Below are 15898 nucleotides of genomic sequence, written 5' to 3'. Positions count from 1 at the left end.
GTTTTCGCAGTCTGCAAGTCTATATAAAAAATAGGAAAATACAGCCGTGGGTCATAACATAAGGAAAACCTTAATAAATGTCTGCTGTCAAAAACTTCTCTTGAGATAACAGTTTTCGATTAGGGCTGTTAGAGAGATCAATGTTTGGTACTAACTTTATTATCACTGGTGCATTTGGCAAAAATAAAAATCACATTAAATAGGAGAAAACAGTTCATGTCAAACTGGGGATTACCTTTAGTTTACCTTTTTTTTAACCAAGGTCAGGGGTGTCAGACTCTGGTTGGTTCGCGGGCCGCGTTAACGTCAACTCAATTTCATGTGGGCCGGACCATTTTAGATACAATATTTAGATTTTTTTTAATAAATGGATTAAAAGCCCTGAATATTCAGTTTTTTATAATCTAAAACAATGTTTATTTTAGCTTTTTTTAAATATATTTTTAGATTTTACAAAATGATTTTTGAACTAAAAACACTGAAAAAAATGATTAAAAATTACAATTATTGATTAAAAAGGGCGAAAATCAGGAAATTTAATATACATCTATATTCTTCATTTTAATTTGATCCTAAAACAGAAATTCGGCACCCACGATTTACTTTCCTGGGCCACACAAAATGATGCGGTGGGCCAGATTTGGCCCCCGGGCCACCACTTTGACACATCTGACCTGGGTCTACAATGTCTTGTGTGTCTTGTGTCTGTCTTGCTACTGCAACCAATAAATTTCCCGAATACGGGATGAAATAAATTTCTAACCTAGCCTAAGTATGCAAAAAGCCACCAAGGCTGTGCAAATTTAAGGCCAACTTAGATGTTCCCTAAATTTTTTGTGCTCATTGACCCTCAAATTCGCAGTCGGCACTATCAGCAAACATTTTTGATTTAGCCTTCAACCCAAAAAAACAAAACTAAATATATTAACATAGTTTTATGTTTGTGTTTTGTGAGCTGCAAATATAGCTTTTGCGCATATAATGTTCCCTGTTCTGTTATCATGACTCCATGTGACTTCTCTGCTTATTTGTATTAGATTTAATTTAAAGATGTGTACCTCCAAACATATTCACACCTCAGTGTGTGTGCTTTTCCCATATGTGCCCTCTTTATTGTGATCATTTCCTCTGAGCTCCCTTCAACCGACTGACGGACACTTCCTGTGTTCTCGAGCCTGTCTAATCGCTGCAGATCTATATTAAACAGTGGAGCTGAGCCAGTGCATCCCGACTCCTCAGCTGTATCTCCCTAGCAGCTTGGATCACGACCAAGGGTCTATCAAGACCTCCAGTCCATTTTCACCATGCCCACAGCCTTCTCTTTTTCTTTCCTAATGATGGACCATCATTCTTACTTTTCAAGTCCTGCCATTTTGACTGGTTGGGTCATACTTCCCTCAGTCTTTTTCTACAGAGCAGCTCAGTTTGACATATCTTTCAACTCATTTTTGGGGGGACTTTTTTCAGTCCTGATCTGATAGGTGACTTTCTCGGGCAGGATTTAAAATTCTGGCATTTACCTCTCTGACTTGCACCGTCTGTCCTTTCAGCTGCTCTCCATTTTTTCCCCCACAACTTCACTCTGCTGATTCTTTGATACCGTCGCTGTCTCTGAAGAACAGGAAATGAAAATTTTTCTTCCCTCCCTAACCTCCAATCAGTTGCTGCTGTCCTTTATCGGTCAGAAACATTGAATCCCTGCAATGGTCGTCTTTCACTCCACTAATGAACTCATTTTGCGAGGTGAGAGAATGCCATCTTATCTTTGCTGAGGAGGTTTTCTGTGACACACAAACACATAGGTTCTTGGATCATATCATTGGTCCCAACATATACACAAAATCAAAATTATCATATTTTGTACTCTTATTATAATGTAAAATGCCAATTCACTAATGTTTACATGTGATTTGTCCCCATTTACATTTCACTAACCCTGCCTGCACACTCACCCGGTCCTGTCACACCCGGTACTCGGACGTTTTGTCGAAAGACGTTTGGTCCCCGGACGTTTCATCGACCGGACGTTTGGTCGACCATTGCCATGCAGCCACGCTACCTTTCTCCTCGGTCGACTTGTTCTCCATGTTCCGGTTTGGTTTCGTCTTTGTTTCACAAGTCCTTGTTGTTTTGTAAGGTCCCTTCTAAGTTATTAAAGTTGTTGTTATGTGCACAAATTGCCTCGTCCCCACCTGCTTCCCCATGACTGGGCCCTAATCCTTCCAACCTCGCCGAAGACGTCTCATGTGGACGTAACAATTTCTTGTACGCAAGTACTTTTTCTCCAATATTAAACATGAAATAAATTGAATTTTCCTTTTGTTAAATGCGATTCTTTCTGCTGGGACATAATAACGGTGTTGTCTTTTGCTTTAACAGCTGATGATTTCTTACTGCACATTGGTGAGGAGTCATTACAATATACCAGGGGTGGGGAACCTATGGCTCGAGAGCCACATGTGGCTGTTTTGATGGGAGCAGATGACTCTTCCCTTATCTGTAAGGTAAAATATAGAAACCGCTGGTGACAGAACTGAGTCCCGAACGCACCAATAGGAACGTCACATCGGCACTGTGGTGTTGTTACTACCTCTAGCACCGCTTTAATCATCTTTTTTATTTTTTATTTGACTTCTGCATGCATACTCCCATTGGTACTCATTGATTAGTAACCGCAAAACATTGTTGTCAAATGAATTCAGTGCATTTTTGTACTTTAAAAGTGGTGAAATGACTAAAAAAGGCAAACATTTCATGTATTTTTACTTTTAAATTCTGAGTATGGCTCTCAAAGAATAACATTTGAAAATGTGAATTTTTCTCTGTCAAAAAGTTTCTTGGCTCCTGCAATATGCTGTGTACCTCCAATAAATCCTCTTCATAACATCTTAATTCCTATGGTCTTAATTCTCTCCAATTGACTAACATTTTACAAAAATGCAACGCCGCTCTCGATCAGATATAATCAGTAGAAAATGGAGTAGAATATTGCATACCTGTCAACCAATACTTTTTTCCCCATATTTTATACGTTTTTTTATCATTTCAAATTGTATACGTCGTATAACAACTTTTGTATGGGAACAAATGTATGTTTTTTTTTGTTAAAACCGATCTCGTCTTCCCCATTTCGGTTCTAACTGGATCTTCTCGGTCACTGGTAGCAGATGAAAATGTCATTGTCAATTGCTAATGTTGTCATGCTTCCGCCCTTTTCACTATATAAATATAGCGCGTCAGCAAGCAATGTACCCAGACAGTCAAACTGTACAGAATCTTGAATTTAGTGCATATAAAAGGCGCACCGACTGATTGGGTACCCCGTTCACTTTGGGGAAAATTTTTAGACTTTTAAGTGCATCCTGTCTGACTGAATATGTGCCGGTTTGAATTTGTATGGTTTATTATCACTTAATAAGAGGAATTGCAATAATTAATAAGGGTAGAAAATGGCTGATGTTGACAGGTATGATATATTGTACATTTCATTAAATCCTCCCAGTCAAGAAATGATTACAACAAGCTCACATCTCCCCCTATTGGTACAAAATCAGCATGGTTTTCTAATACAATGTAAAAGCGGACTGACCATGACTTAACACTGGAGAGGACATAAGATACATAGACGTGTCAGGGCATGACACTGATATTTATTTATTTAGTTGATGAAAACAAAAAGGATTTGACCCAATTGACAGTGTGTCTTAAAAACTACCCAAATTATTCTGCTAATTCTAATGCTTTCTTTTACAATATGTGATCAAGCGCAAATCGTCCATACTAGGTCACACATTAATCTGATGCAATCTCTATTACAGAGCAGTGCTTTAATTAGAGGATTGTTTTACGTCTCACATCTTCCACGGTGAATTAAACTCCAGTCTAATCCTAATCTTGTTTTTTACAGCACAGTGTCATTCTTCACAAGCAGCTTCTTTGTGGCTTATCTGTGGTATATCTATATACGTCCATTTTGCCCATATTTATCTTCCAAAAAGCCGACGTATTGGGGCTACAACGTGGGTTCCATACTGAGTGACGCAGTCTGAAGAAGGTAAAATATGGCCTCTTTGCTGTAGCACTCCCAATAAAAGTAAAGGTGCATGTGAAAAGGGGGACGGGGGGTCGGTTTCAGCAACCATTTTATACATTGCTCTTGTTACAAGTAAATCTTTGTTTATCGCTCATTCCCATTGAAATCATCCATCAGAGTCAATGGGATTAAATAAACCCTGGTATTTGTTTTAAGATGTCCCATATCTTCTGATTATTTTTTGTTGTTACTGCATTACTAATAAAAAGAAAATGGAGGATGAGTGGGGGATTGGGAGGAAGCAGCAATGGAGGAAGGGTGAGGAGACACTGGCAATGACCCACATAATGTCGTGAATCAATTTTATTTCCCCCTCCCCCTGTGGTGTTTGCATTGAAATTTTTAATATAGTAAATTGGTTGTCTTCTTTTAATGAACCCTTTGTGGGGAAAGTGACTATTAGTGGTTGATAAATAATTAAAATAAGATGTTTTTTTAATTAGTTTGTTTTTAAATACAAAAACAGATGGATAAACATTTTAAATGAGTAATAATTGCATTTTTTTAATGGTAAAAATCATTCATTCATTTTCTGCACTGCTTTATCCTCATTAGGGGTGCTGGAGCCTATCCCAATGAATCGGTGGCCAGCCAATCGCAGGGCACAAGGAGACAAACGACCATTCACACCCACACCCATACCTAGGGTCAATTTACAGTGTCCAATCAGCCTACCATGCATGTTTTTGGAATGTGGGACGAAACCGGAGTACCCGGAGAAAACCCACGCAGGCCTGGGGAGAACATGCAAACTTCACCCGGATGTGCCGACCTGGAATTGAACCCACCAATTTTCAAAAAACAATTCTCAGGTCAGGTCATCTCCTGTACGAGTTATAACAGACTTGACCACGTATACATAATTCCTGTTCCTAATCAACCATGACCCAAACGATTTGATTTTCATAATATCATTTCATCGATTAGGGCCTAGTCACCAGCATCAAGATTCGATTTCAGACAATCTTCACACCCTTTTGACAGCTGGCTGCTTTGACGCATGCGCACAACTAATTGCTGAGCACAAGACAAAAATCAAGTCATTCGGAGGCATGCAAAGCGGTGGGAATGGTTTGATAATTTAATTTTCAAAACAAGAGCAAGTCCATTGTATGCTATATATAGAAAAAGAAGAATTCTTTTTTAAACAATGAATGTATTGCAATAATACAATTGTATAGTTTTTAAAAATAATAATAAAACATATAATACAATTTATTGAAACGATACCTAGCATACACCCCACTTTACAACGAAACATGCATCACCGGATGTCGCCAACAGATCTATCTAGCTTGACTACGCCGGGTCACACCAGCCATCACATCAGACTTAACCTCGGGACCTAAGTGTAGTTAATGTCTATTGAAAATGTCCGGTAGTATTCCGTTTTTATACGCTTCTCGGTGACCGCGGTGTGAGCAGGTGCAACCGGCGGGATGGCTCTGGTCACAGTCCAGCGGTCACCGACACCGAGCACTACCTCCAGCCCTTGTGTATCGGTGAGTATCCGTCTACTATTTTGACATCTGGCGGAAACCTCCGTCCAATTATCAATTGTTTATCCCCCCTTTGTCTTGACGACTCTAACTCGTGCAGCGCCGACTTGGCTGCATAATAGTCGGTTAGCAAAGTTAAACTCTACTTTTATTGTCCCAACATCCACCGTTGTGTTTAAAAAGTACGGTAATTTAGCTATATCATTAGCAGTTAGCTAACTTACTTCCGCCTGAGTCTGGTCCGGACAACAATTGACTAATGAATTGCATGGATAAATAACGCTTTTGTTTTTGAGCTGACTTTTCTTTTTTAACACTGCGGTCTTCGTTCGGGAACTTAATTCGTCTTGTCAAGTCAGCATCCCTTCTGCTTCATTGACGTCCAATAGGGGCGGTTAGGCAGAGTGACAGTGGGAAGAAAAGAGCCCCCATGGAAGCAGGTTAGTGTGACAGTCGTGTCAGATCCTTCGAGGTTCCGCTTATCTTCTTGCTCGCCCCCAACATGAGACTTAAAAACTGCTGACACACACTCAGACACGACTGTGTTGGCGTGTTTTTCTTAGATCAACCCCCCATGTAAATCTATGTCGTCAGTGTTATCTCAGGCTGACCGGCTCACAGACCTGGAAATGTAGTATACCAGTCATTCATTTTCAGTTTTATTTTCATTCAAGCTTGTGAAGTCTTACTCTTCTTCTGTGAGGAAACCATGCAGATTTTGGGCACGGATTATGATACACTGTGGAAGGGTTGCTTTTCAACACCGGGTGCATATTTTGACCCCAATAAATCTCCAAAGACATTCACTTTAAGACCAATTCAGAATTCAAAGTCATTAATGACTATAAAATTGATGTTTCTGCGTCCAATTCCTGGCTTGACAATAAAACTTTTCATTCCAAAAACAATGGAGGAATGCATTTGAGTGCCTCTATACTAGGGCTGGGCACACAATTGTACAAAAGGCTGTACTGGGGCCTGGTTCTCATTCCAACCGATCAAGACCTTGATTGCAGCCGGGTGCTCTCGAGAAACCTAATTGATTAAAACTGTCTGTGCTAGATCAGTTTGAACAATAAACCTGGTCTCACAGGGGTTCTGTCTGGCTGTTTTGGACACAACCGCCAATCCATAACAGTGCAAAGGAAGCCTAAACTAAAGCCAGAAGTGCTTTTTACTTACACGATCTTCCGTGTGAGGCGGCCCAGTGTTTACCCCGTCCGCCCCACAGTTCTGAGATCGAGGGTTTGGTCCCAGGTCCCTGTGTGGAGTTTCCATCTTTCATTTATTTATATATCATTTTTTAAACAGCAGCCAAAAAGCACCATTGTACCGAATACATTGGATCAGATCCAATCTTGTGACCACATTTGATACAGTCCGATGCAAAAATAATGCCCAAATAGCTGTATCAGGTGCCGATACTGATACTGAGTATGACATCACTAGATGAGCCCAGACCTCAAACAATCAAGCACCTTCATGTTTTACTACAACAGGGATAAGGAGCCCGGCCAAGGTCCAATCATCAATTCTTGGCTTGACATTAAAACGTTATATTACAAACCTATGTTGGACTTGTACGTGTACTTTTGAGGGTATGCATTATGATGTAGGACATCTGGATGAGGCTCTCTGAGTCGTACCAATATGTAAACCCATCCCTCGATTATCGCTTCTTCACTGATCGTGAATTCACTACTTTGCATTTATTTATTTTTAAGTTCATAAAAATGTGAAAATCCTTGCTGAAACTCGTAAGCGAAAGCCACTCTTGCTACTAAGACACAGCACTGAAAAAACTTATAATAGGGGTGACCCTACTTCACAATTTTTCGATTATCGTGACCATGTCTGGTCTACATTAACCGCAATATTTGAGGGATTACTGTAAAATAAATTGGTGAAGAGGATAGGTATGAATAAGGAGCAATAATGACACGCCCAAACATCCTGTACAAGTCCCCATACCATCATAACCCTCCTCTCGATTTGCGCTTCAACTCCTCTTCCAGATTATTGACCCAGCAGTTGTTCCAGCTCACGTTACCCGCAAAGAACACAGCAGGGAGTGGCCACCCTTGTGTGCAGTAATCTGTCTAGCAGCCCATCAAATCCCCTCTTCACATAGGTTATAAGGCCACTCCCTGCACACACATCCAGCTGTGGTATCCATAGAGATGATCTTGTGCGTGATACCCCGTTGCTTATCATCATCAGCGGAATATTACCACTTGTATAATATGCAGCGCAAAATCTCGTTCAAATTATCTGACTAGTAAGGTAGAATGTGTTTCTTTTTACAGTTTTACTTAATTGCAATGTGGTACGTTTTTTAGTCTCAAATTTAGAGGTCTTGATTGGCATTTTTTTTTACTTTGGGTAACACTATGTTGGAGCAGATATGTCTTTCTGTTCATCTGTCTTAAATCAAGGCTTTTGGATGGATGGAGAACATCCCTCCCCCTGGCAGCTGTCCACTCACTTGATCAGATTCTTGGGATCAGAATAAGAGCTGCGAATGTTTAACCGAGCCTCGATTCGGTGTTACACCTGCATCACCATAATTTATCGTTTATCCAATTGCATCTTAAACCCCGTTCTTGCATTATTGCAATTTGTTTCCGGATACAAAAGATAGAATTTGTCCATTCATTCACTAGAGCTAACAGAATGATGCCGAAGAGAAAGTTACTGAGTTTTGGGAGGGATTACCACAGGGATTAAAGTGTTTGTTTGTGTGGTGTACTGGTTCCTATGGTGGGGGAGGATGATTGCATTTGGGGTGGGGGAATAGCGATTGAAGCGCGTGGAGTCTGTTTAAGCTTTATCCTTTCTGTCTCTTCTATTGAGAGGGCCTCATACGCATGACAAAATGAAAAGTCTCTTTTGGATTTGTAATGAAAGGTTAATTATCTTTTCCTGTAAACACCAAACTGCAATCCTGGGCAACCGAAAGCGCTATGTTAAGATAAATTCAGATGTGAATGAGTGCTGGTATTAAGTATGTTTTGTATTTTTCTCTAGGAAACGGGCAGTGGTGAGGATGATTGTCGCTCCCAACCCAGAAGGTGAGAACACATCCTGTATAGTCATTACACGCACACGTCATTCCTCTGGTATCCGTTCCTCTCTGCTACTGCAGCTCTCATTTTACACCACTAGGGGGAGGTTGCATATCAATATTATGACAGTTGCCATTCCACTTTTTTCCCCCAGCTGATGCACATTTATCCCATTTCTTCAAAAGTCATTGAACATAAGTCATGTCGCTTATGCATTACCTCCCACGAAAATATTTTTCAAAAAAAGAATAAACAATAGAATGGTATAATAAATGCTATTTTCGTTACTCTGCTCTTGTTGTTGGGCACAAAGGTAGTATTTAAGTCTCAAATACGCTTAATGAACATGGACGAGCATACTTTTAGCATTAGCATCGTCTTACTTTGAATGCATGTTCACTTGACCAGGGTACGTAGAGTGCTGTTTTGGGTTTTCCCCAATGAAATCTGCTGTTAGGGCTGACGTAAACACCAATCAATAGACTCAGGTAAAAAAATAGCTAAGAAAATAGGCACACACACACACTATAGTTTTCTTATAGTTACCTGGCCAATATTTTGTTGTCTTTGTGTTTTCTCTGTCTGAGACACAGACAAAGCCTACATCACTTCCTGGCTCCATTAAAGCATGTTTCTCTAATATCCACCATATTATGGTGGGTAGCCACTGCATAACACAATGGGACAATCTGAGATGGTCTAATTTGATTAGTGAAAATATTATTGCATTCACGAATTGCTATTGTCAATTTCCGGGAACTATTGGCTTATAGTTCCTTTTCCCCCCCACTAATGCACATTAATATGAAATGCTGTCTTGTTACCTCATCAAAAAATATTCTTTCCACTGGGAGGCACATGAACTGTCTATTTTTTAGAACTTTACACTTATAAAATGAGAGGCTTCCAGGTACGAGCAATTGAATAGATTCATTATATTTGCACGGTTGTTCCAAAAAAGCCAGTTTCAGGCATATAATCAATACAGCATGGGCAAAGTCATTTTTTCTCTGTAGAAAAAAAAATAGATATATATAGATATATAGATGTAGATATAGAGATATAGATATAGATATAGATATAGATATAGATATAGATATAGATATAGATATAGAGATATATATATATATATATATATATATATATATATATATATATATATATATATATATATATATATATATATATATATATATATATATATATATATATATATATATCCTCCATTCATAGTAGTGTTTTGCAAAAGAAAAAGTAACCTCTGAGTAAAACCCAAAATGGATTAACAAACACTATAGATGTTTATGTCAGTGAACACAGTATATATATGCCTGAATTTTTTTTTTTACATTTGGGTTACATCTAATGGGGCAATTAATTCATATAAAGATTGCTGAGGCGTTGATGCATTGCATTGAAAATAATGAAAAGGCCAAAACTTTATTTCTGCTTGCCTTGCACGAAGTTTTCAATTTGATCCTGATGTCAGATATGCTAGTGTTATATCGAACACGTTTTTAAAAACATGATGACATCACGCCAATGAACCTTGAACACACTCCCCAATAGTTCTTAGAAGAACGTATGTTCCTTATTATCTGTTAGGTAATACATGAGTGCAGCAGCTGGTGAAATCATACTCATTTACAAAAACGTTGTACATTATGTATTCCCTCCTGTATCATCAACGTCCTCTTTCACTATTTGGCTTATAGCTCACCGTTTGTTAAGAATTGCTACACACACTAACATGCCAACTGCAGCCAGAGACCTTTTGAGTGACCCTAATTTCTATTGCATAACAGCCGCAGTCCAGTTCATTTTGTTGCCCACAGTGCGAATGGATATGAGGAGCAGTAAAAGCTTGTGTGTTTTGGAGTGGCCGCAGAAACCTAAAGGGGATACCGTTTTTTCTCTCTCTAATAACTTCGCTAGACTAACTTCATGTCCCTATTATTCCTACTCTTTTGCATCACAAATAACTGGAGGAGATAACTTCTATGTTCCTTTTTATCACATAGTCTAATATACTACCTGCATTTTTTTAGTGGTGCTGGAGCCTATCACAGCCAACAATGGGCAGTAGTGGCGTACACCCTGAATTGGTTGCTAGCCAATCGCAGAGCACAAGGAGACTAACAGCCATGAACTCACACATGGATACCTAGAGACAATTTAGAGAGCTTAGTCAGCCTACTGTGCATGTTATTGGGATGTTGGAGGAAACCGGAGTACCGAGGGAAAACACACACAGACACGGGTTCAAAGGTTGGAACCCACCAGGAACTGGACTTTTGGACTCAAATCAGTGAGGCAGACGGGGTTACCACGCTTCCACCTTGCTAATTTTTCCATTCTTTTAAATCATTGGATCAACTTCAAAACTGGACGGCCCGGTGGATGAGTGGTTAGCGCGTCGGCCTCACAGGTCTGGGGTCCTGGGTCGGTCCACCTGTTTACATGTTTTCCCCAGGCCTGCGTTGGATTCCTCCGTGTACTCCGGTTTCCTCCCACATTCCAAAAGCATGCATGGTAGGCTGATTGGACAATCTAAATTGCAATCAGCTGGCCAACGATTCAGGGTGACCCCTGCTTCTGGCCCGTAGACAGCTGGGATTGGCTCCAGCACCCCCGCGACCCTAATGAGGATAAAGTGGTTCAGAAAATGAGATGAGACCTCAAGAATGAGTAGTATATGACTAACTACAATGTAGTTCTTGGATTTGGATTCTCTAGTTTTCAAAAGAAACAACATTGCTGTCCATAGAATTTGCTTTTTGACATTGTTCATATTTTTCTTTATAATGTTGAATATCTTTGCAGAGTATGTAATTTAAGATCAGAATCCAGTGTACCCTCTCATATTTATGGATGGGCTTATGGTCAAAATTATGCAATCTTATTTTTATCTCAAACCCTGGCTTTTCAGCCGTGGAGTGTTGTCTTTATATATTCACTGTAAACATAGACTGTTTGCTTGGCTTAATAACAAAAAGCACTTTGCTTAGCCTTTTTTATTTTAATTTCCTGTTCAGGATTCGTCTTTCGGAAAGTAGACCCACGAAAATGCAAATTTCAGACAAAACAAATTACATTGATTGGTTGGTCCACATCATGTTAAAGCTCTTCTTTCACAAAGTATGTCAGTTGTCACATTGATGCTGACATGTGGAGCAGGTAGCTCAAAAGTTTTGAACTTTTTTTGGGAGAACTTGATCAGATAAATCAAAACTAAAGAATACCACACCATGATAAGAAAAAGTTTACAATTATTTGAAAGACTACATCATTCGTAAAGCTAGGGAGACTTTTTGCACCAGTGAATCGTAATACAGTAGTACCTCGTCATACGACCGCTCATCATACAAAATGCTCGTCTTACGGGGGAAATTTCGATCGAATAATTCGCCCGTGATGCGGTCAAAATTTCGTGATTCGACCAAGCCAGGTGGCCATGGCATTTTTTTTTTGCATATCTTTCGTGTATAACAATATTTACGAGCACCGGATGAGTTATTCAGACCAGGAAACGCACAACGCACATGTGCGGGGAAAAGAGGGCTTTCTGGGTAATGAAGTATACTCGTGCGCACAACGCCGACAGGCAATGGCACTCTATCATAGGCGCCGTTCAAGGGGATGCGAACACAGATGCTACAAGCTAAAAGGAGCCGCTAGCCAGCGCCCCCGAAGCTCCCATGAGCAGCAGCGCGATCGCTGATAAAAGACTGCTGCTCGTTGGCAAGTGGTTGTGCGTTATCCGATTGTGAGGACATTTGTGTGCATCATTTTCGGAATATTTTGAAGGGAATAGTACGACAGCAAACAGCCCATCAATAGCGAACGTGAGGGTGGAGTGTTTGTTCCGTTTACGAGTGCGTTGTGGAAAAAAAAAACCCGAAAAGCCTGAACTGAAAAAAATGCAACGCTCCGCCCAGTGCTCGTAGATATCTGTTACACACGAAAGAGATGCGGCAAAAAAGACAGTGCGCTACAATCATAAACAGCCTCTCATGTCTTGGCCACCTGGCTTTCTCGTTCTCACATAAAGCCTGGAGACCAGAATTGAGCACTTGATCTCAGAAGAGTGAGCTTGCATGCTGACCAGTTATTCACAGTGACATGGCACAGCAAAACGAGTCACAGTGACCCACATCAAAATTGAGGTTTGGCCAAGATCAAAAAAAGTAGTCTCAACTTTCCAAGGTCATTTACTATTTTTGTACATTAAACTGGATACATCTTTTTCCACTAAATATTGTCCTATATTTGATGATCTGGGAATCTGTACTACAGAATCGGTGGATCTCGATAACCTGGCCTCATTGATCAGTTCAAACCTCAGTTCATCTTTGAACTCCATGTGTCTTCCTTGTTGTGTAACTTTTCCAGAGCTCAGTTAAACAACAAACAACATCCCTCTCATATTACCAGCCTGGTTCCCAGGTTCCCACCAAAGGCCAGTTAATTTGACCGCACTAAACGGAACCTCATGACTAAAGCATCAAAGCAGCTGTGTTTGGGTTGTGAGCTAACATGAGAGGACACTAACTAACAATGTGATGCAACAGTTGTGCATAGGAAGGTGAGACGAGATGTGGTGTACCGTGACGACAGCAGAGCAGGTGATGTGTGCTTGTGATGTAATCACTGTCATATCAACATTCGCCACGAGTTGTTATTGTGGTTGACATTTTGCTTTATGTTGTCCAGATGTATTAGATTGAAAATAATGTCAAACCATGCCTTCATTGTGGGTCTTGAATAATGTGTGTTGTATGTACACCTCACACATAAAAAGAAAAAAAATCACTTTTTTGGTCTTTTTTTTACATGTTCAGTTTCAATTGGACTGACTGGATCATTGTTTTGAATCCCCTATTAATTTGTGAGCAAATGTATGGGTTCTAAATTCCATACTCTTTATTTTATTTTATTTTTTTAATTTTATTTTGAAAGGAGTGATATGTAAAACTGGTAGTCAAAAATAATCATCAAAATTCTGAAAAAGGCATCATCTACAATGCATATCCTTGTTTTGTGTCTGAGTGTGTCATGACTTATTTGACATTCGGAACACGATTTTTTTTCACAATATTGATGTTGATTTTGACTATGAATGTGGAAGCAACCATAGTTTATGTAGCCTGTTGTTGCCGTGGCAGGAAATGACAAAACAACTTTTGGGTTGCAAATCTTATTTTAAAATGGAAAGATCTTGGCCTAACCAATGAGAACAGTAGTGGACGTACGTATTTCCAGAAAATATTTCTTTAATTCATTCATTCATCTTCCGTAACCGCGTAGCCCTCCAATGGGTTGCCAGTGGACTTTGGGCGAAAGGCTTACCACACCCTAGACCAGGGGTGTCAGACTCGGGTTGGTTGCGTTTACGTCAACTCGATTTCATGTGGGCCGGACTATTTTAGATAAACTGAGATAGACTTTGTATAAATGTATTAAAAGAACTGTATTAAAAGCCCTGAATATTCAGTTTTTTTATAGATCTAAAACAATGTTTATTTGAGCTTTTTTATATATTTTTAGATTTTACAAAATGATTTTTGAACTAAAAACACAAAAATGATTAAAAAATTACAATTATTGATTTAAAAGGGGGAAAATCAGGAAATTTAATATACATCCATACTCTTCATTTTAATTTGATCTTAAAAACAGAAAGTCGGCACTCATGATTTACTTTCCCGGGCCACACAAAATGATGTGGCGGGCCAGATTTGGCCCCCGGGCCGCCACTTTGACACATGTGCCCTAGACTGGTCGTCTGTCAGTTGTAGGGCACACAGAGAGACAGACAACCATTTGCACGCCCAATCGAAGTCAGGCGAGTGAACAGCTACACCATCGGGTGGCCACATTTATTTAACGTCTATTGAAATATTAGGGCTATTAAATGAGTAATTGTAGTGCAAATCTTACTGGTGCTTTTAGGTTTTACAACAAAGTCAAGCAAAAAGGAGTTCATTAAATGTATCTCACTTTCATTGAGATGACGTAACAGCATTCCCTTTGAGGCCTGAATTACACAATTGAGTTGTACTACAGTGTTTTGGCCTTAGTGTTTGTTAGGAATGTAGGAACAGATGAAGATTGCATGCAATACAGAATTTGGTAGTGTGCATATACTTCATGCTCAAACACATTATTAAAAGTATTACATAAGTGGTTGCACAAAACATGCTTTAATGATTAATAATAGTATTAATGAATGAATAAAATAAAATCTTGCATATGTTAATTTTTCATACACGAGGGTGGTTGTGCAAAAACGAAAAACGGAGATGCGTGTTACTTTTCCCAAACATAAGGATTGCTAAGGATTAAATTGTCGTGAGCTGATGTGATTTTGGGTGGGCGGCAGTTTAACATTGTCACAACTTATTGACATGACATTTTGCATAGAGCTTTGTTCTTGTTATGACAGGAAAATATTTTTTAAAAGAAGTTTAGGGGATGATAAAAGGAAGTAAAGCATCCTTCTTCTCACATCATGTACCTGTTTTGTTAGTTGCGTAATGTAATTGCTTTAGGCTTTCTGTGTCTCAAACAAGCCCCAGGAAGACAAGCGGGTGTACATCTCCACTTGAGTCACATTCCACTAAGGCTGCCGGAAGCCAATTGTGGATAACTTTTGCTGTCTAGTTCACATGTGGTTTTCTTCTTATGTAACGCAAGCACAAGATTTGGGTGTGGGGAGAGTGCGGGTCACCTTCAAGGCAAACTAAAAACAAATTGCAGATTTAACTGCCTCTCTTAGATTGGCTCACAAATCATTTTTTTATTTTCCTCGAACACAAACAATAAGTGTGAAACTTCAATCGTATAACCTTATGAAAATTCATTTGGATTTTTTTTTTTGCTACATTCTGTCGGCGTGGTTTACACTAATATACAGTAATACCTTGACATACGACTGTCCCAACATATGAGAAATTTGAGATACGAGGAAAATTCCGATCAAATGTTTGCCTTGGTCACAAAGTTCCATCCATTTTTAAGTATGTGTACATTAAGCAAAGTTCATTTAAGTTAACGTTCATGTTATGTTACGTAGTGTCACAAAAAAGTAGCAAACCAAATGTGACAGTCTGTCTCAGAGGTAAGAATACCATACAATACTGTACACAATAATGTCACATTTTATTGCAGATTATAACCACTATATAGGTATTTGTTACTTTGTGAGCATAGGTGGTGAATTTAAACAATTAAAAACATGT

General features: G+C 39.3%; 1 protein-coding gene across 1 annotated transcript in view; it reads left to right on the top strand.

Annotated features, from left to right (window-relative positions):
- Positions 1–5365: 5365 nt before the first annotated feature.
- Positions 5366–15898, top strand: part of ssh2a (slingshot protein phosphatase 2a) — a 31982-nt gene continuing 21449 nt past the window's right edge. Inside the window, exons 1-2 of the mRNA XM_077612246.1 lie at positions 5366–5595; positions 8620–8663. Coding sequence (XP_077468372.1) covers positions 5533–5595; positions 8620–8663 — 107 coding nt within the window. The 5' untranslated portion in view covers positions 5366–5532. The remainder of the gene's footprint in view (positions 5596–8619; positions 8664–15898) is intronic.

The sequence above is a fragment of the Stigmatopora argus genome, chromosome 10 (genome assembly GCF_051989625.1).
Source record: "Stigmatopora argus isolate UIUO_Sarg chromosome 10, RoL_Sarg_1.0, whole genome shotgun sequence".
NCBI classification, from domain to species: Eukaryota; Metazoa; Chordata; class Actinopteri; order Syngnathiformes; family Syngnathidae; genus Stigmatopora; species Stigmatopora argus.
This window is presented reverse-complemented; position numbering and strand designations above follow the sequence as displayed.